The sequence below is a fragment of the Haliaeetus leucocephalus genome, unplaced genomic scaffold (genome assembly GCF_000737465.1).
Source record: "Haliaeetus leucocephalus isolate CR32 unplaced genomic scaffold, Haliaeetus_leucocephalus-4.0 Scaffold284, whole genome shotgun sequence".
Lineage (NCBI taxonomy): Eukaryota > Metazoa > Chordata > Aves > Accipitriformes > Accipitridae > Haliaeetus > Haliaeetus leucocephalus.
Window position 1 is genome coordinate 71,426 of NW_010972720.1, and position 16,798 is coordinate 88,223.

Genomic DNA, 16,798 nt, shown 5'->3' on the forward strand with positions numbered 1-16,798 from the left:
TCCTAAAATCCCCCCAACTTTGCAAAAGTAATACCCAGAAACAAGTAGCTGCAAAAGCAAAAGTAGGTCCAAAATGCACTGACTGATCTAGAGCCCTTCTGAGCAAGGCATTAAACTTGACAACATATCCCTTCTATCACTACAAACCTTTACAACAGATCTTTTGAAATCCTTGGATCCTACAATTGTACTTCCTGAAATGTAATATACTTTATTTGGGGCACCAAACACCCTTACAATAACTGTGTAGCCAAGAGCAAATGATAATGTACACCATTTTAATTCACACAGAGAAAGAGACAATTTCCACTCTTCAAGGGAAGAAGATTTCTTACAAATCAATCACTTTCCCCCTCACCTCTTAGTCCTGGTCCTCAAGGAAGGATGATAAACACTTTCCAAGAATAAGCTTCCAAAAATTCCTAACTCTACTGTGCCTGAAAAATGAGACACTGAAGTGATTGATTTTGGTTTTAGAGTTCACTGTAATCTTCATTCCTTTCACTATTGACTTCATATTCTGCAGGCTGTGAGTTACATCCTCCCTCTTCTGCCTGAGAGCCACTTTAGCATCCCCTCTCCCTAGTAACATCCCATCTACACACAAAAGTATCTAAGTGCTCTTAACATTAAATCAGCCAGTGGGCAGGTTGCTAACATGCAGAAAAGCATAAGGTCAATCCTTAGAGAAATTACTTCAGAGCCAAATTCAGTGTAGCTACTGGTGGTCTCAGCTGTGCTAGCAAGGACAAGCAATCCAGTATCTGAAACTGTCTCCTTCAGAGGTGATCAGTAATATCATAACAACAAATGGAATAGTTTTCATGCACCTCTGCAGTCTCAGAGGTTTCTTTTTCTAAAGTAGCACATTTAGGCCTGTTAGATAGCAGGTCCTCATCACCTAGCTTTTAAGTTATTTTTAACACATAGAGTTGAGCTGATGTGATGAATTGAACAGCAGGTACCTCTCAGATATATCTAAGGCCTCAGGCAGACATAACTAGAGTAAATTAATCTTGATGCATGTTTCAAAGGGTATCTTTGCAGCCATATAAAGTTCTATTTGCTAAAGGGGAACTGGCCTATCGTGCCAGCTAGCCCTCACATCAAGCAGAGAAATGTATCCATGAAACTAAAGAAGATTAATATCTGAAGCAAGAATAGACAGTTCCAAATCTTACGGCACAATACAAAATAAAATAAGCTCAATATTTATCTTCTACACGCTATTCAATGCTTAAGAAAACACTGTTGATATTCAGCTACAGATTCATTTACACTAGAATCATTGCACTCTATAAAGTTACCGAGTCAGATAGAGAGCATGCCAAATTCTCAAATCCAAGAAGTCTTAGGTATCTGGTCAGCTTTTGTAGATGTCGTTTCTCCAAGAGATCTTGATATTTTTCAAGGAGGATATGAATTCTCCTCATGACTTGAACAGCTTTCCTTAAATCTTTAGATTTGTTACCTTTAAAAAACAAAAAGCCTACCATTATTTGAGACCCAGTTGTATCATTGGGAGTCTTCTGGTATTAAGTACTTTTAGAACAGACCTTATCCGTCCAACCACACTTATGACAATTTTAAAATTAATTTTATTTAAAGACAACTAGACAAAGACAACCCAGAATCCTCTGACCTCTACAAGGTGTGCCACCTAAGCCCAAATAATTCTATCTGCTTCTGCATGCTCAGCTATAAAAGGAAGTCATACATGTACAGAATAACTGAGGTCCCCCCATTTCACCTTCCTGACCCACACATTTGTTACTCAATCTTATTAGCAACATATATCAATCACTCCAACGTTTACAACTCTCCTCAACACATTTAGAGCAGTGTGTGTTTGGACCCTCCTGACTGAGGGTATGGACTGAACAAGTTAATTCTGGTGAAACAGGAGGCCACTAACCATGGTAGCACAGATTTCTGTGCTCTCTCTCTGCAAATCATTATTCAGGCTGTGAGCCAACCACCTCAGCTAATTAAACAATCCACTGCAATATGGATACATTTTAGTGTGCATGATACATAATCACTAAAGATAGATACTATAAAATAAATTTATGCATGGAGTGTTTAAAAAGCCAAACAGGAAAACAGCTACAATCTAATTTCATTGGATACTGTATGGCTAACTCAAAGGACCTTGAAATTGCAAAAGGGGACCAGAGCCTGTTAATACTTAAAAACACCTTTCATGCTGCTGAAACAGGACTGTATTTACACATCTTTATTCCAGCTAAGAATGTCCAAAGTCACTCACTCTCTTGGTTAAAGGAAGTGGAAGTTGAATCCTTAACACGAATTTGGTTACCATACCTTGCTTTCTGCAGTGTTCCTTCCACACTTCTAAACAGGCAGACAGCCCTGTCATTTCTACGCTGAACTTCACAGATTTACTTTTAAGGGTCTTGAGAAATTTCTCCAATTTATTTATTCCAACAGTCAGATTTGCTTTTATTTCCTTTTCAGTTGGTATACACAAGGCTTTCCATTGCTCCTGTTCTTTCTTTTCTTCTTTAGATTTTAGTCGCCTGTTATTTTCCTCTGCAATTGTTTCAGCTTTACTTTTCTATCCAATAAAATGAAGACATTTAGAACTAACCAGCACTGTGCATAAACATTATCTAAAAAAAAGCTAATCCATAAACTTAATCACAGCAGGTACATTACAGTTTTCAGTTAATCTGTGTGATGCATTGTGGTTTGGGAATTGTTTAAAATAGTACTTCATTTTGAAGGAGATATCATTTCTGAATCCCAATGTATGTTGCTCTAAAGAGCTTCCCTAAGCTTCATTTCAAGTCAGTATAAAGCTTCACAAGTAGTATAAAAAAGCACAAATGTGGAAAAATAAAATAGCAGATGTCTGAAAGTTAAATTTCAAGCTTTTATTTTATACATGGGTAATCGTAATTCTGATCATATTGAGATGCTTTACCATAAGTTAAATGAAATTAAGAGTTCAGCCTTACTTTAAGTTAACAAAGTTATTTTATATACAGACTTTTAGAGGTAATTCAACAGGCCATAATCTGTAACCCACAGCACAATCCATTATGAAATATTACGCAAATTACTATTGCTCAGTATCATTCATAAGTATGCAAGTACATGCTACATACCCTATGATGTCTGACAACGCTCACATAGTTAGGATTAACTGCAATACCTACAGGATCTTTCACAGAGAATGTTTCCAAATAGCACAGGGAAATAAATAACTGAATAATGTTTCTTCTGGTATTTCTCAATAGTTTCTTAAAGTAAAATTAAATTCATGAACTCCAGTTTCCTTCACTCCACATTATAATACTGTGGCCATGAGACAAAACCTATCAGCCTTTACAGAGTTCATATTTATTGATTTTTTTATTTACTTGTGCCTGTTAATATATAATCACTCATCAACTAGGAACAAAAATACTTTTGCCAATTAGCTAATTAAATTTGAAGTCAGTTTAAATTTCTTCAACTGAGAACTACTAGTGCATTCAGAATATAAAACTTCAGCTGTGGGACTCATATAGTAGAAATTCTTTCCTGGATAATAGAAAAGATTTGGAAGGAGCAACTTGAATATACTCACATGCTTTCTTTGTGTCTTTTTGACAGCAGCATTAGCATTCCCTGACGCATCATCTTGACGTACAATAAGTTTTGAAGTGCTGTCTTCCAAAGTGCTTCCATAAAAATGACGAAAAGTCTGTAACTTTTGTATTTGTCTTCTTTCTTCTGGATCTCTGGATTTTGCTGCAAACAAATATAATTGATTAAAAGACAGTCTGATTGATAGAATTCCAGCCTAATCTATTTCCATGAAAAGATACCTAGGTAATGGATAAATTTCATAAAAATTCCTCATTGACCTAAAGGCCAAAATCACATTTTGAAAGAGGCTGGCTACTAAGACTCACTGAAATTCAAGAGTACTTTGAATTATCTGAGAGACAGGCAATAGACTCAAATTCAAACTACTTCAGGCACACACTAAAAATATTGGAAAACTTAATAAGCAGGATGCCTGGAAAAAAATTATAACTGTTTGAGCAAAATGCCTAGGCTTCTCACACAGTCCATCAAAATAGGAAAGTGTCTTCCAAAGGCAATTCAGATGATCAGAAAGAGACCTCTTCCCCATGAAAACAAGAGTCTGTCATCAGAACATAAATAAATAAAGCTGCTGGAAGAACACTTATGCTAGCCAATGGAAGATACTGAAATGAGCACATGGATACTTCCACACTCAAGGCTCAGTATTTCTCTCTGCCCTAAAATCAAAATGATGAGTCAGCTTCTGAGTGTGAAGACCCATCTCAAGATCTTTCTGCTTTTCACAAGAAATCTGAGATGATACATGCCAGCATTCAAAGGGCCCTCTCTTCAGCTGGAGTGGACATAAACCTTCAACTCCAACATTATGGAAGGTGCTCCACCTACTATTCTGCAGGTTATGCTCCCCAGACATCCCACTGAAATCACAGTGCACAGAATATTGCAAAAAATCATCCAGACAAAAAGATGAGCAGACAGAAACCTGGTTTCGTAGATCAAGTGGCGCAAATACCCGCTCAGTAAAGAACATCTCTAAGTCACTAAATGAAAACCACAAGCAACACTGTTGGAAGTACTAACAGTAATCCATGAATTCTCAACTCCTGTTAGGTTTTTCACAGTTTAATTCATTGTATGATGCAATAGGTGATAGGAACATCTTCGAGAAAAAGCTTTGTGTACTTGCTGGTACATACAGTATCGTGTACCTCATTTCAGGTAAATACGCAAATCTAAGATCAAAGCTAAGTTCATGGCTTCTTTTCCTTGGTATCTCAAACTGGAAAAAAATTACAGGAAACTATAATGCATAAAATCAAGAATTATGATACAAACAACTTTTGTTTACTTCTGTGCTCGTTCTAGTGGGATAGAGTTAAATTCCTTCATAGTAGCTGGCATGGGGCTATGTTTTGGATTTGTGCTGAAAACAGTGTTGATAATGCCAAGATGTTTTCATTATTGCTGAGCAGTGCTTACACAGAGTCAAGGCTTTTTCTGCTTCTCACCCCACCCCAGCAGTGAGTAGGCTGGGGGTGCACAAGAAGTTGGGAGGGGACACAGCTGGGACAGCTGACCCCAACTGACCCAAGGGATATTCCATACTGTATGATGTCATGTTCAGCATATAAGGTTGGGGGAAGAAGAAGGAAGGAGGGGATGTTCGGAGTGATCGTGTTTGTCTTCCCAAGTAACCATTACACGTAATGGAGCCCTGCTTTCCTGGAGATGGCTGAACCCCTGCCTGCCAATGGGAAGTGGTGAATGAATTCCTTGTTTTGCTTTGTTTGCATGTGCAGCTTTTGCTTTACCTATTAAACTCTCTTTATCTCAACCCATGAGTTTTCTCATTTTCACCCTTCTGATTCTCTCTCGCATCCCACCAGGGTGGGGGGATGCACGAGTGGCTGGGTGGTGCTTAGTTGCCGGCTGGGGTTAAACAACAACAACTTCTTTTCTGTTCTCAAAAGATAAGATGGGCTATGCGTGCACTGTGCAAACTTCCAAGCAGATTTTGCAGACGTATAGATGTGCTTACTAAGCATTATCCAAACTATATATTTAAAAATTAAACTGCACATGTACATACAGTTTGCTTATATAAATCTGTGAAGCATTCCACAAGCAAAAGGGAATGTATCATGAACATCTGACCACAAGTGCTCATTCTGTTATACTCCTTAGACCTATTTAAGATAACACACAACGCATAGACATAATGCACATGCACATCAGTTTAAGTGCAATTTAGCTATTGCAGTAGCTCTAGTTTGGCAAGTATACAGCTGCAAATATTTTCTGAAATGAGAAGTCCTTCTCCAAAACCATGATAACTTTTACAATACTGTTCTATCCAACACAGACATGTGGGCTTTGTGTTAGTTTTTCTTACCATCAGCATTGCAGTGTACTCGGTCATATTCCTCAGTCAAAGGTCTGCCAGAATGCCAGTGACAAAGCTCATCAAATTCCTTGTATTTAATAAGTGAAGTAACTGCAGGATCATTGCTGAAATATACAAACATTAGCAGAGCAGAAATTAAAAGTGTTTTCTGGCATCTCTAATGAAACATTCAAAACATTAAAAAAACTGGGTATTTATCAAAACACAATTTTCCTGTGGCAGAAAACCAAGACAGGGTTTAATTCTACTCCAAATATAGTATGTCAAGATAGCCTCATTTTTTCAGAAAGAATTACTAACAAAGTAAAACCCCATTTTTTCACTTATTTTCATACAGATTAATCACAGAATGCACTGTAACTACATAACTCACACGCTGGCTAAAAAATACTCATTGTGCAGCACAGAACGCACTTCCACAAGTAGCAGAGCAAATGTAAAGGATAATTTCTTCTTACTTTTTTTTCAGTATTTTTATTTAATGTTTTTCTTTTCCTGAAATCAATCTGAGCTTTGCAACTTAGGGTAAGGCCTTTCAAACACAAATTGTACATTTCGAAAAACAGTTCTAGAATGTAGAATAAGAATCAAAGACTATAATGCAAATAACAGTATGAGAAAATATGGATATATTGACGCTCATCCATCTTGTTCTGAACTTAATATTTACACCAGTACATGTAAATGTGAAATTTTACCCAGTCATAGCAAAAACTCTTCTACATTTGTACAAATTGAGCATAATATGGACGTAAAGTGCAGGGGAGTAGAAAATAAGCCCATATAATGTTATTTCATTAGAATAAATGTCATATATGTACCTTTCTAAAACAGGTAGGTCTTTCAAAACATCTCCAGCATATTCTTCAACAAGATCAGATTTCACTGAGATCAGTCCAATGTTAGGAATTTCTTCTTCACAGTCTTTACAGTGTAAAAAATAATTAATATTGTTTAATTAAGAATATCTATAATTGCATATCATATGTGAAAATTCTGTCAAGTTACATTACAAATTAAATTCTATAAAGCAAAATTCACTAGTTCCCCTTTTCCTGTTTCTTCTCAAGCATGGGAAGAAGAATGAAGCAGACATCATTATTGCTTCCAAGTAGATACTCTCATAATCCATTTTAGACACCTACACTAACTTTTTGAATGCTACAGCCCATCCCATCTCACAAGCATCTACTTTCCCACGCTGATTCCATAAAGACCACAGTCTCCTAAATATGCACTTTCAGCTGCACTTACGTTAGATGACTAAGGATGACATGTAACATTGTGCATCCTTCCCACGTTTGATGTCTAGCCACAACCTCAGGTATTTAAGGCATCCAATGGGAAATACAGAAATAGGCAATACAAATGCTGTGCCAGAAGATGCCTTAATATCCCACAGGTAACAAAGAAACTACCTTTTTTTGCCCACTAAAGCTCACTTTGCCCACTTGACAGCTTTGAAACCAGCTGAAGAGCACCCACAAACTTAAGTAGAATTGTATTCCAGCCTTTACTCAGTTTCTTACCAACAGTGTCTTCTAAACATTTATACAATTTGATAGGTTTAAAACAAACATTTGAAGGTTGTAACAAAACTGGTTCTCAAGAAATGTCAGATATCAGGCAAAAATCTCTACCTACTCCTTTCATATATTCAGAACAGGTCTTGTAAGTGAGGGAAGAAAACAAATAATCTCTGAGCCAACTACGCACTTCCCCAATTATAGGCTACTAAACAGGATGATGGTGTAATTTAAGACACTTATGGGCAAGTCATATTTCTACACCTTCAAGGACTGCAATGTGAACTACGCTGATGGCTGGACCCTACCACAAGGGCAACAATTTTGCATTTCACTTTATTTGCTGCTCCTGTGCCCAATACCTATGTCAACATGTACAAAGATGTTCTTCAGAGACAGTCTTCCTGCAGTGTAATTGTTACATTAATTATGAGTAATTATTATGCTTTTTACTGTTATTTATATTACACTAATCATGATTTTTTTTACAATACATACAATAGATTTGGGCTAGCAATCATGGAACTAAACCCAATTTCTACTGAAGTCAGTAACAACACTTTCCACTGTCTACAGTGGAATCAGAATTTCACCCATAAGGCCTGGTCAGACTTATTTTGGCATCAGCAGCAAGTTTTGCTAGTGGGTTGAAAGGAAGGAGGAGAGGATCCATGAAGGATGGATTAGACTTGTGATGAGGATAAAGTCAGATCACTACTCCTAGAACTTTTAGTGATAGTAATGAAGATCATGCTTCTAACTCTCTAATTTGCAGAGTTTTCAGTACCTCTAAATAATGTCCGTTCCTGTTCAAGAAATAGTTGAGAGGTCTTTCGTATTGGGAAAGCATCTCCAAAACTATATTTCACAGCCAATTTTGCTACCATGTCCCATAAACATTGGTATTCATTCTCCATTTCTTTCCCCAATTCCTTTTTGAACTCTAATCCTGCACAAGAAAGAAAGAAAGAAAACAAAAAAAAACAAAAAAAAAAGGGCACTTTAAAATTAAGTTTCCTCAAACAGAACCTACCTATTCACCTATGCAGCATCAGACACAAAGACTTCAGTTCTATCCAAAGTCTTTGGTCATTAGAACAGAATGTTGTACACTCACAGTTTTCAATAGCCCACGGCATAAATAACTAAGTGTACTGAGATGCATTTTGGAAGAAACACCAGATTTAGACCGTCTGTGGAAATCTGCAAGCTCCACAGCTAAAGAAGAGTTTCCCTCATCTTTGCCTCCTGCAGGGTAGGATCTTGAGTTGATAATTTTCTTTTTAGTGCCCAACAGTAGGTATCATTATAAAAATAAATGTTTCATATTCCTAATTTGTATTTCCTTTAAAAAATTCCTCTGCATTTGCTTTACTGAGGTACATACAAGACATCTTGTGACTAGATTCATAAAGAAAGTGTTCTGGTTTACTATCAGATAGGCAGACTCATGGCAGAGGGTTTCAGGTAAACAGAATTACTCTGAAAGAACAGTTGCTACAAATCTTTTTCCATACTTCCTTGCTCTGTCAGCTTTTGTAATTTTTTTGTGAATCTTAACATATCTGATGGTGTTTTCATGTATTTATAAGACAATATATGATTTTGCCTAAATCAATCTAATCTGAAATTAAAAATATTATCCAATGTCACAATGACAGTAGGGATATAATCTAATTTCCATTCTGACTGTGTTGCACTAAGACAAAATGAAATGGACAGAAAACTGGCTAAAAATCAAATGGTTGAGAATACCCAACAACAGTGACCCAGAGCTGTTACTGCCTATGCTATATCACTCTTCCTTTGCATAAGTACCGGTGGCGCATCAAAGATATGACATGGTAAAGTATTCTGAATGAGTACTGGTGAAAGACACTTTCTCATGTGATTTTCTAGACTTAGCTATAGAAAAAAAGTTTTCCTATTATTCCATAAAATGTATCCATTATTGTATGGGTAATTAGAAAATTGTGCTCATTTCTGCTTGTACAAGCAGTTTCATTCTCATTTTGCAGCTTAATAAAGTTAGAAATGTAAGAAAGCAAACTGTTGAACAAAGATAAATACCTTCAGTGTATTTGACCTCATAGTAATGTGCAAGATTTATGAGCAGTGAATCATCATTTAAGTCAGGCAGGTAAGTTAAATCCAACTTCCAATCATTTGTATCACTTAGCTGTGTCAGAGCAAAATGCGTACACAACTGTTGCTGTTAAAATAGAGCAAACAATTAATTCTTACAGAGCACCTTTTCATGCAGAGGGATCAAAGCATCTCCAAAGCAAGGTTAACTACCACAGATTTTATTGACATGAAAAACAACACACTGTTACTTGACTTCTCTGTGATCAGGAAACTGCCTTCATTGTAATAACCAACTTTAAACAATAAAAAGTACTGCCATCAAACTTTCCATATTGGATGAGACCAAAAGGTCCCTCTAGCCCAGTACCCTAACACTAATGGTGGCTAACTTGAGATGTCTAAGAAGAGGTCAAGTATAGAGATATTGCCCCAAACATTCTTCTAGCCCCACTGATTTGTGGGTCACAAGATTCCTGAACTAGGTAAGGTTTGTTTCCAGCAGGTACATTACATTTTTTGATCTCATCAGATGACTAGAGTAGCATATAAAGGAAAATGAAAACTGAAATGACAATTGCACCTGATGACAGGGGAAGTAAGGCAGTGCTACACATACCATTTTTATTAATGGTAAAACTTGCTTAGTCCAGCAGGATTTCATTATCCTAATCTGAGCTCTCTGTGAAAGAGGCATATGAAGAAGAAAAGTCACTGTAAGACATTGCATTCTACAGAGGTCAGCTGCTGCTTCTGGAGATAGAGGTTTACTTCTTCCCTGTTGAGAGATGACAGATAAAAATTTGACCATGTCCTTCAGTAAAATAATTGTGTTCCTCTCTACTTAATTCAGTGGTTTGTACTTTGTTAGAGCAGCTAATAATTTTGATCTATTTAAACAATTTGTGCATTGTAATTACTTGTGGATACACTTACTTCAAAATGAACATTCTTGTAGTGCTGGTAGATGCAGATCAGTTATAATGTAAAAAGAAAAAAAAAAAGAAAAAAGAAATCTCTTTTCCAGAAAGAATATGACTATGAAAATCAAGACAAAACTTAAAAACAAGTGTCAGTGTGTCTGGCTAGAAATATTGTTATTTTAAGAGGGAAAGTTAATATCTAGATATAGGCCTATGCTCTTCTCTCAACTTCACAGCAAAAGTCAGTACAGAAATCCAGCTGTGCTAGCCACTTGTAGCTATTCTGTAGTCCACTGAATATGTGTCTCAAAATATTACTGATACATTGCATCTGTGTTAACTTGATGGAAATATAAGACTTGTAGTATGATCAGAAAAAATGATGTCATGACTGCATCTAGAAAGAAACCTTTTTTCTGAAATGTCTTGCTAACCTGAGAAAAAGTGTATTCTTCTGTAAAAGCTAGTATGCCACTGAACATTAGGAAAAGAAAAATAATGAGCACAACCAACTTCTAAGGTAAAACTTCCTATGGAAGTAATTGCTCCTAAGGTAAAACTTTCCCCAGAAATAGCCACTGTAGCTGGGGGCACATTGCCACCCACAGAGAGACCATGCTCCTTTGAAAAAGCTGTGGCCACGGTAATTATCTGAACCAGACCACTTACAGAGTGTAGTAACAAAGGAAGCAGCTGGGCCTCTCTTCAGCTTGGGATCTAGAAGGGCACCAGTCTCTCCTGTTAGCAAAATGTTTATGGTCGCTGTGCTGAAAAGGTACTAAAAAAATTCTTACTCTTGCTGATTGTTCTGTCTTTGCTCCCATGGAAGTATTTGCATTTTCCAACATGTTGCTGTATATTTTTAATCCCACAGCACAAGCAAGAACACAGACCACGCGCCGAATGTCAGATCCTTCAGGCCACAGTTGTTTCAACAGATGGACAGTCTGGCGAACCTGTAGTCATAACATTATGAATAGCACAAACGACCACTATAGTAAGTCACAAAAAAAGGACAAGTCTTATCCTTTACAGTTCCATCAGAGAAGAGAAAAAAAAAGGTATGAAAACTACAGAAGGAAAAGTGGGCACAATCATTAGTAAAAATACCTCTTTTTTGTCATGTCCCTGAGGGCACCAACAGCCCTGACTGTCCCTGCCCAACCCCTGGGGCCTCCTCCCACCCCCCCTGGGCCCCATTTCAGCCCCTTGGGGCCGTCGGTCCCTGCCCCAGCAATGCTGCAGCAGTGCCTGTCTCCAGCTCCCGACAGCCCAGCAGGCTGACAACCTGGTCTAGCCTCAGCCCGTTCCCAGGGAGGTGCCTGATGCCCAGGGTTGCAGCTGCCCCCCCGCTGCCCTGCTCTTGACTGGGGCAGTGGGACAGGCCCTGGCTACCAGACCCTGCCCTGCCACCCCCAGGGGAGCTCCCACAGCCCCAGCCCCAAAGGAAGAGCCACCCATTCTTGCCGCAACCTGGTGTTTCTCTGCTCCTGGGGTATCCAATTATTTATTGAACTTGCTTCAGGAAAGATAATCATAATAAAATGACATATTAGCAGTAGCCAGGCTTTAAAATGCTTTCTGATTAACACCATTTTTTTCTGGACTGAAAAAACTCAGCTCACTGGACCAGTATCATTCCCACTGAAGTCAAAGGAAGCCTTGCTGTTGTTCTCTGCAGGAGCAGAAGTAGTCACAACACTGCTGTGTAACTTAATGCTCGGGAAATGTCAGGAGTATATTAGGCACTAAAGGTGATTACAGTACCATAAAAATACCGATTTTTTTAAAGTTGAAATATTGTAAAACTACTGCTTTAATCATGCAAGCACAGACCTTGCAACTGCAATCAAGCTCTTAAAAAAAATTCCCAGATTGTGAACACTTCAGTTAACAGAGTGTGCAAGCCTTAGCAGCTGCAATAGCAAGGTTCAGATTTTGAGATGTCCCTACAGAGAAGGTTGCTGCTGGCAGCAGCACTGACTCTTGCCTGCTGCTGCTGAATGTACCCTCCCACACCCTACCCTCAGGAGACAGCTGCTGCCACGGGGAGGGGGGGGAGGGAGACAATGGCCACAGTGCACCCAGAGGGTAGTAGCCACAGCCCTCCATGTGGCTAAGGGTGGATTTATGCCACAGATGGTGCTTTCTGCTGAACGGGCTGGTTCCAATCTTCTGCAAGACAAAGGCAGTCACCAAGATGGAAACATCCCTTAAGTGGCATCCCACTAATCAGCTTCCAGCTGAACCATCCTACTTTAGTGGACTTTAAAGAAAGAAATGGCTTCAAGCTGCTGTGAAGAAGAAGGGGCACAGAGGAAACCTTCTCAGACTCAGGGTGTCACTTAAGGATGAGAGCCCCCAGTTCTGTCTAGGAGAGAATTTCAGGTAAAGGAATGGAGGAAGACAGTCAACCTGAGGAGAAAAAAGAAAAAGGATCAAAGAGGTCAAAGTACCTCTTTTTGTATGCTTTTCAGGCTCATCTTGAGATGTTCATATAGACATATTAATGGTTCTTTGCTCCTGACTAGGTTTTCACAGGCACATCGCAGATCTTGTTGATACTAGAAGTGTAGAAGTCAAAGTTACATGCAAAAGTCAATAGATACAATGCATCAAGGACTACTAGCCACAGACAGAAACCATTCAGATATATGTCAATCCTCAGCCTCCAAGAAATTGTAAATTTCAGCCTCCATCTATTGTAAATAAAATTTTTAAAATTACATCCCTCGCCTAAATGCTAGTCTTTGTCTGGCATATTACAAGTCAACTAAGATACATGATACTGAAGATATGGGAAAGGCTGTATCTGAGACTATCATATCTTAAGTGAACAAGGATGTGAAATGAGACTAGAGAGAACGGGGCAGGAATTTGCCACCAATCACAATGTCTTCCTGTTAAGGATTTCAAGATCAGTAGAGTAAAGAATCATAAAATGAGCCACATATCAGTGCTCTATAATTTTAATATGTAAAATATAATACTCATATTGAGATATTTTAATTAAATCTGCTAAGTAGAACTAACGCCATTATTGCAAACAAACAACAAAGTTGTGTAACTTACCTTTTGAAAAAATAATCTGTGTTTATACACACTCTGAACATGATATCCATAAACTCTAAGAATATCATACTCCTGTCCTGAAGCAAGCACAACGTTGATTTTCTTGGACAATGAATGAGCAATTAAAATAGATAAATAGTCTGTTTGGAGAGAGGTCAGTCCTATGTCAGATAGGATGATGAAGTAAGGATAGCTTTTCTTCAGGAAAATCTCCCATTTGGACGACAAACAACTGGAAAATTCTGTATGAACAGTGGTGCTTGTGTTATGCCTCAGGTGTTCTATTAATGCAGTACGTAAGAAAAGAAAATGAGGATATGGAAAGTACATCTGTTCTGCATCCTGTGGGAAATAAAAACAATGAAATTATTCAGTTACATTTGTTGACACAATGAACAGTTTCCTAATCCTGATTCGGATTAAGCAGTTAGTTTTGAAGGAGTGCAGAGGTTTAAACAGCGAACAAATGTTACTTGTTCAGTACCTTGAAGAAAGCAATGACGTATTTTGCTCCTTTTTCAGTGAAATCCTGCAGGAAGCATTCAATTTGGTAGAAGAAGTTTAGATACTGTGTTTCCTTATCTAAAAACATTAGCAGTAAGGAATCCCCATCTATCACAAAGAATTCAGACTCAACAAAGTCTTTTAACAGACTGACATACCTGAAAGAAAAAGAAATAGCAGGTACATAACATTACTCCAAGAAAAGCTGGGGACATGGGACAGAAGAAATTTGCTTACTAATATATTTTAAAATAAATGGTTGTGTTAATTAAATTAACTAAACATTAAATGGATAAATTAAATCAATAGCAAACCATCTTTCTTGGATCTAAGGTTAGTCCTAAATAGCTTGCAATTCCTACAGTTATTGACTGTATTACCAGTTGTCTCCTTTACAACTCTGGATACTTTTGTAGCATCTGAGGCTTCTGTGACTTACCTGGCACCTCTTGTCCATGTCTGCTTATGCAGAAAGCGTTATCTGTTCTATAAGAAATACCACACATGAGATAACCACAAAATATATTTTGAGAGCCTTCCTGCCTGAGTTTCCAGCTAAAAATAGCAAGTGGGTTATCAACAACTATCATGACAATGACAACTACCTCCTTCATCTAAGGAATGTCTATGGCAAGAAAAATACCTTAACAGTGAGAGGAATCCAATCACAATACATTCCTTCAAGAGAGCAAAGAATTAAAAGACTTCTTCACCCCCTTCCTATTTCAGAAAACTATGAAAGTTGATAGAATTTGCATTAACCAGTCTTAGGTCAAACTTGAAACAAATTGTTTGCACTGAAGATGGCAAGTATAAACAGGCAGCACCTCAGCAGTTAATACATCCTAGGAATTGACTGCATTCTCCAACTCTTTAAGAATCCATGAAAATCCAGGGACATGATATTTTACCCAGGACAGACCCAGGAGTCAGAAGAACTTTTGCAGGTCCAGATGAAGAAGAGGCAAGCCCTTCTAGTCAAGGTTCTCTGCTTTTATGTTTATCTATTACATACTACACTATTACATACTACAATACTAATTTATATTATGAGAACATCCATACTCTAATGGTAAGAACATGCTTGTTTTCTTCAAGGCTGTCAAAGTGCCTGATACACATCATCTTAGATCCACACCTGGGAATAACCAGCTTTCCCTTCTGGCTGACATCAACAGATTCTGGTTTACAGGCCCAGTTTGTTATCTGATGCAATGAGTAGCCTTCCATGAACAAAAACTATGTAAACTTCTGTCTTACACATTTAAATTGTCTGCCTTTAATTAATACTAATCTTTTCAGCATGTAAGCTCCAGAATGAAGAGGAGACACTTCACTGTCAATGTGAATGGCACTATTGCTAATGCTTTTCCACATCAAGCAGGGAAAGGAATTAGAATCAGGAGATGCAGAAGATCATGCATTAGAACTGACGTGCAAAACCACAGAAAGTATATATGAAAAGGAAAATTTTGTAGGAAAACTGTGTTAAATGCTGTAAAAGTAGTAGCCTTAAAACATGTGAGGAAACTTGCTCCAAAAAAGCACGACAATTTGAAAAAGAACACCACTGTACTTACTGAGCTCTTGATAGGGATGCCCAAACGTGTAGCCTCAACTTCTTCAGGAATTCAAGATGTTTTCTTATTCCTAAAATATCCACATACATGGTTATTGATAGAACCATAAAACCATAACTCATCAATTAATTACAAAAGGGCCAAAAGGTAAGACACTGCAATAAAAGCCACAGATATGAGCATAAACTAGTAACAGCTCCTCACCAGGGCTTTGGGAATCATGTTCATGCTGAAGAACTATGAAATCCTCTCCTTCAGTTTGTGATGCCTGCTGTGTCACTTCTTCAGTGGTTGAGATACTATAAGCATTACTGTAATCTGGGTCTTCGGCTTCTTTTTCTCTGTCTTCCTCTTCTTTAAGCATCTGTGCAACAGCTGCTTCTGCTTTGTCACTGGTTTCATTCTCCTCATCACTGTCAGTTGTACTCCCGCTCTCTTTATCTTCCTTTTTTGGAATGAAGCCTGTTTTCTCACTGTCACTACACTCACTATCCTTATCATCATTACTAGCATTCTCATCTGCATCATTATGAACGACTTTCTTGAAATGATCTTCTGCAGAATCCATCACAGATCTTGATTCTGGCATCCAAAAAAAGAAAACTCTAAGTAATCAAGAAATAATTTTCAGGAAATAGGGTATGCTCTGAGGCTTCAACCATTAAATTATCTACTTCATAATCACACTGGAATAAAACTTTAAGAAAAATCAGAAAGCATTTTCTGAACATCCCTGTGAGACATATTTGCATTTTAAAATCAATAAATGTTGTTATGAACTGTAATGAAAACATCAGCTTTTGTCTTTCTTAAAGTTTACTAAAGAGGAGCATTACATATCTGTTTTGCGTTTTGCACAAAGGGACCCTTGGGGGGTTAGTCATGATTTGCTGTATTAGTCATATCTACATGGCATGCTCCAAGAAATGATGTGCATTTCCTGGTTCAAGGGACTTGTACCCACACCGTTCGTGCTAGTCCAGTCACAAGTAGGCACACCACAACATCTTCATTGCATGATGGGGGTAATAATGGTTTGGTATCAATCCCATTTTTTAATTCAGTTTTAGCTTTTTTCTTCTTTTTTTCAAGGGTAGAATTCTCAAATCTTGAGTGTGCATACAATTGTAATGGTTAGGGTAA

General features: G+C 37.8%; 1 protein-coding gene across 8 annotated transcripts in view; it reads right to left on the bottom strand.

Moving 5' to 3' along the window:
• LOC104833341 (probable ATP-dependent RNA helicase DDX60) overlaps window positions 1-16,287 on the bottom strand; it is a 45,236-nt gene extending 28,949 nt beyond the window's left edge. For 4 of the 8 annotated variants that reach the window (XR_774508.1, XR_774507.1, XM_010569934.1 and 1 more), the window contains exons 1-14: window positions 15,860-16,286; window positions 15,656-15,725; window positions 14,056-14,233; window positions 13,572-13,913; window positions 12,956-13,063; window positions 11,294-11,455; window positions 10,196-10,354; window positions 9,562-9,703; window positions 8,279-8,440; window positions 6,787-6,889; window positions 5,954-6,069; window positions 3,596-3,759; window positions 2,326-2,578; window positions 1,308-1,471 (exon numbers count right to left, since the gene is read on the bottom strand). Coding sequence is in view for 6 of the 8 variants with exons in the window: in XM_010569934.1 (XP_010568236.1) it covers window positions 1,308-1,471; window positions 2,326-2,578; window positions 3,596-3,759; window positions 5,954-6,069; window positions 6,787-6,889; window positions 8,279-8,440; window positions 9,562-9,703; window positions 10,196-10,354; window positions 11,294-11,455; window positions 12,956-13,063; window positions 13,572-13,913; window positions 14,056-14,233; window positions 15,656-15,725; window positions 15,860-16,244 (2,508 nt within the window). In the remaining 2 variants the exon portion in view is untranslated. Of the gene's footprint in view, window positions 1-1,307; window positions 1,472-2,325; window positions 2,579-3,595; window positions 3,760-5,953; window positions 6,070-6,786; window positions 6,890-8,278; window positions 8,441-9,561; window positions 9,704-10,195; window positions 10,355-11,293; window positions 11,456-12,955; window positions 13,064-13,571; window positions 13,914-14,055; window positions 14,234-15,655; window positions 15,726-15,859 lie in introns of all 8 variants that reach the window. The other 4 variants (XM_010569932.1, XM_010569931.1, XM_010569937.1 and 1 more) reach the window with 2 other exon arrangements.
• Window positions 16,288-16,798: the final 511 nt, after the last annotated feature.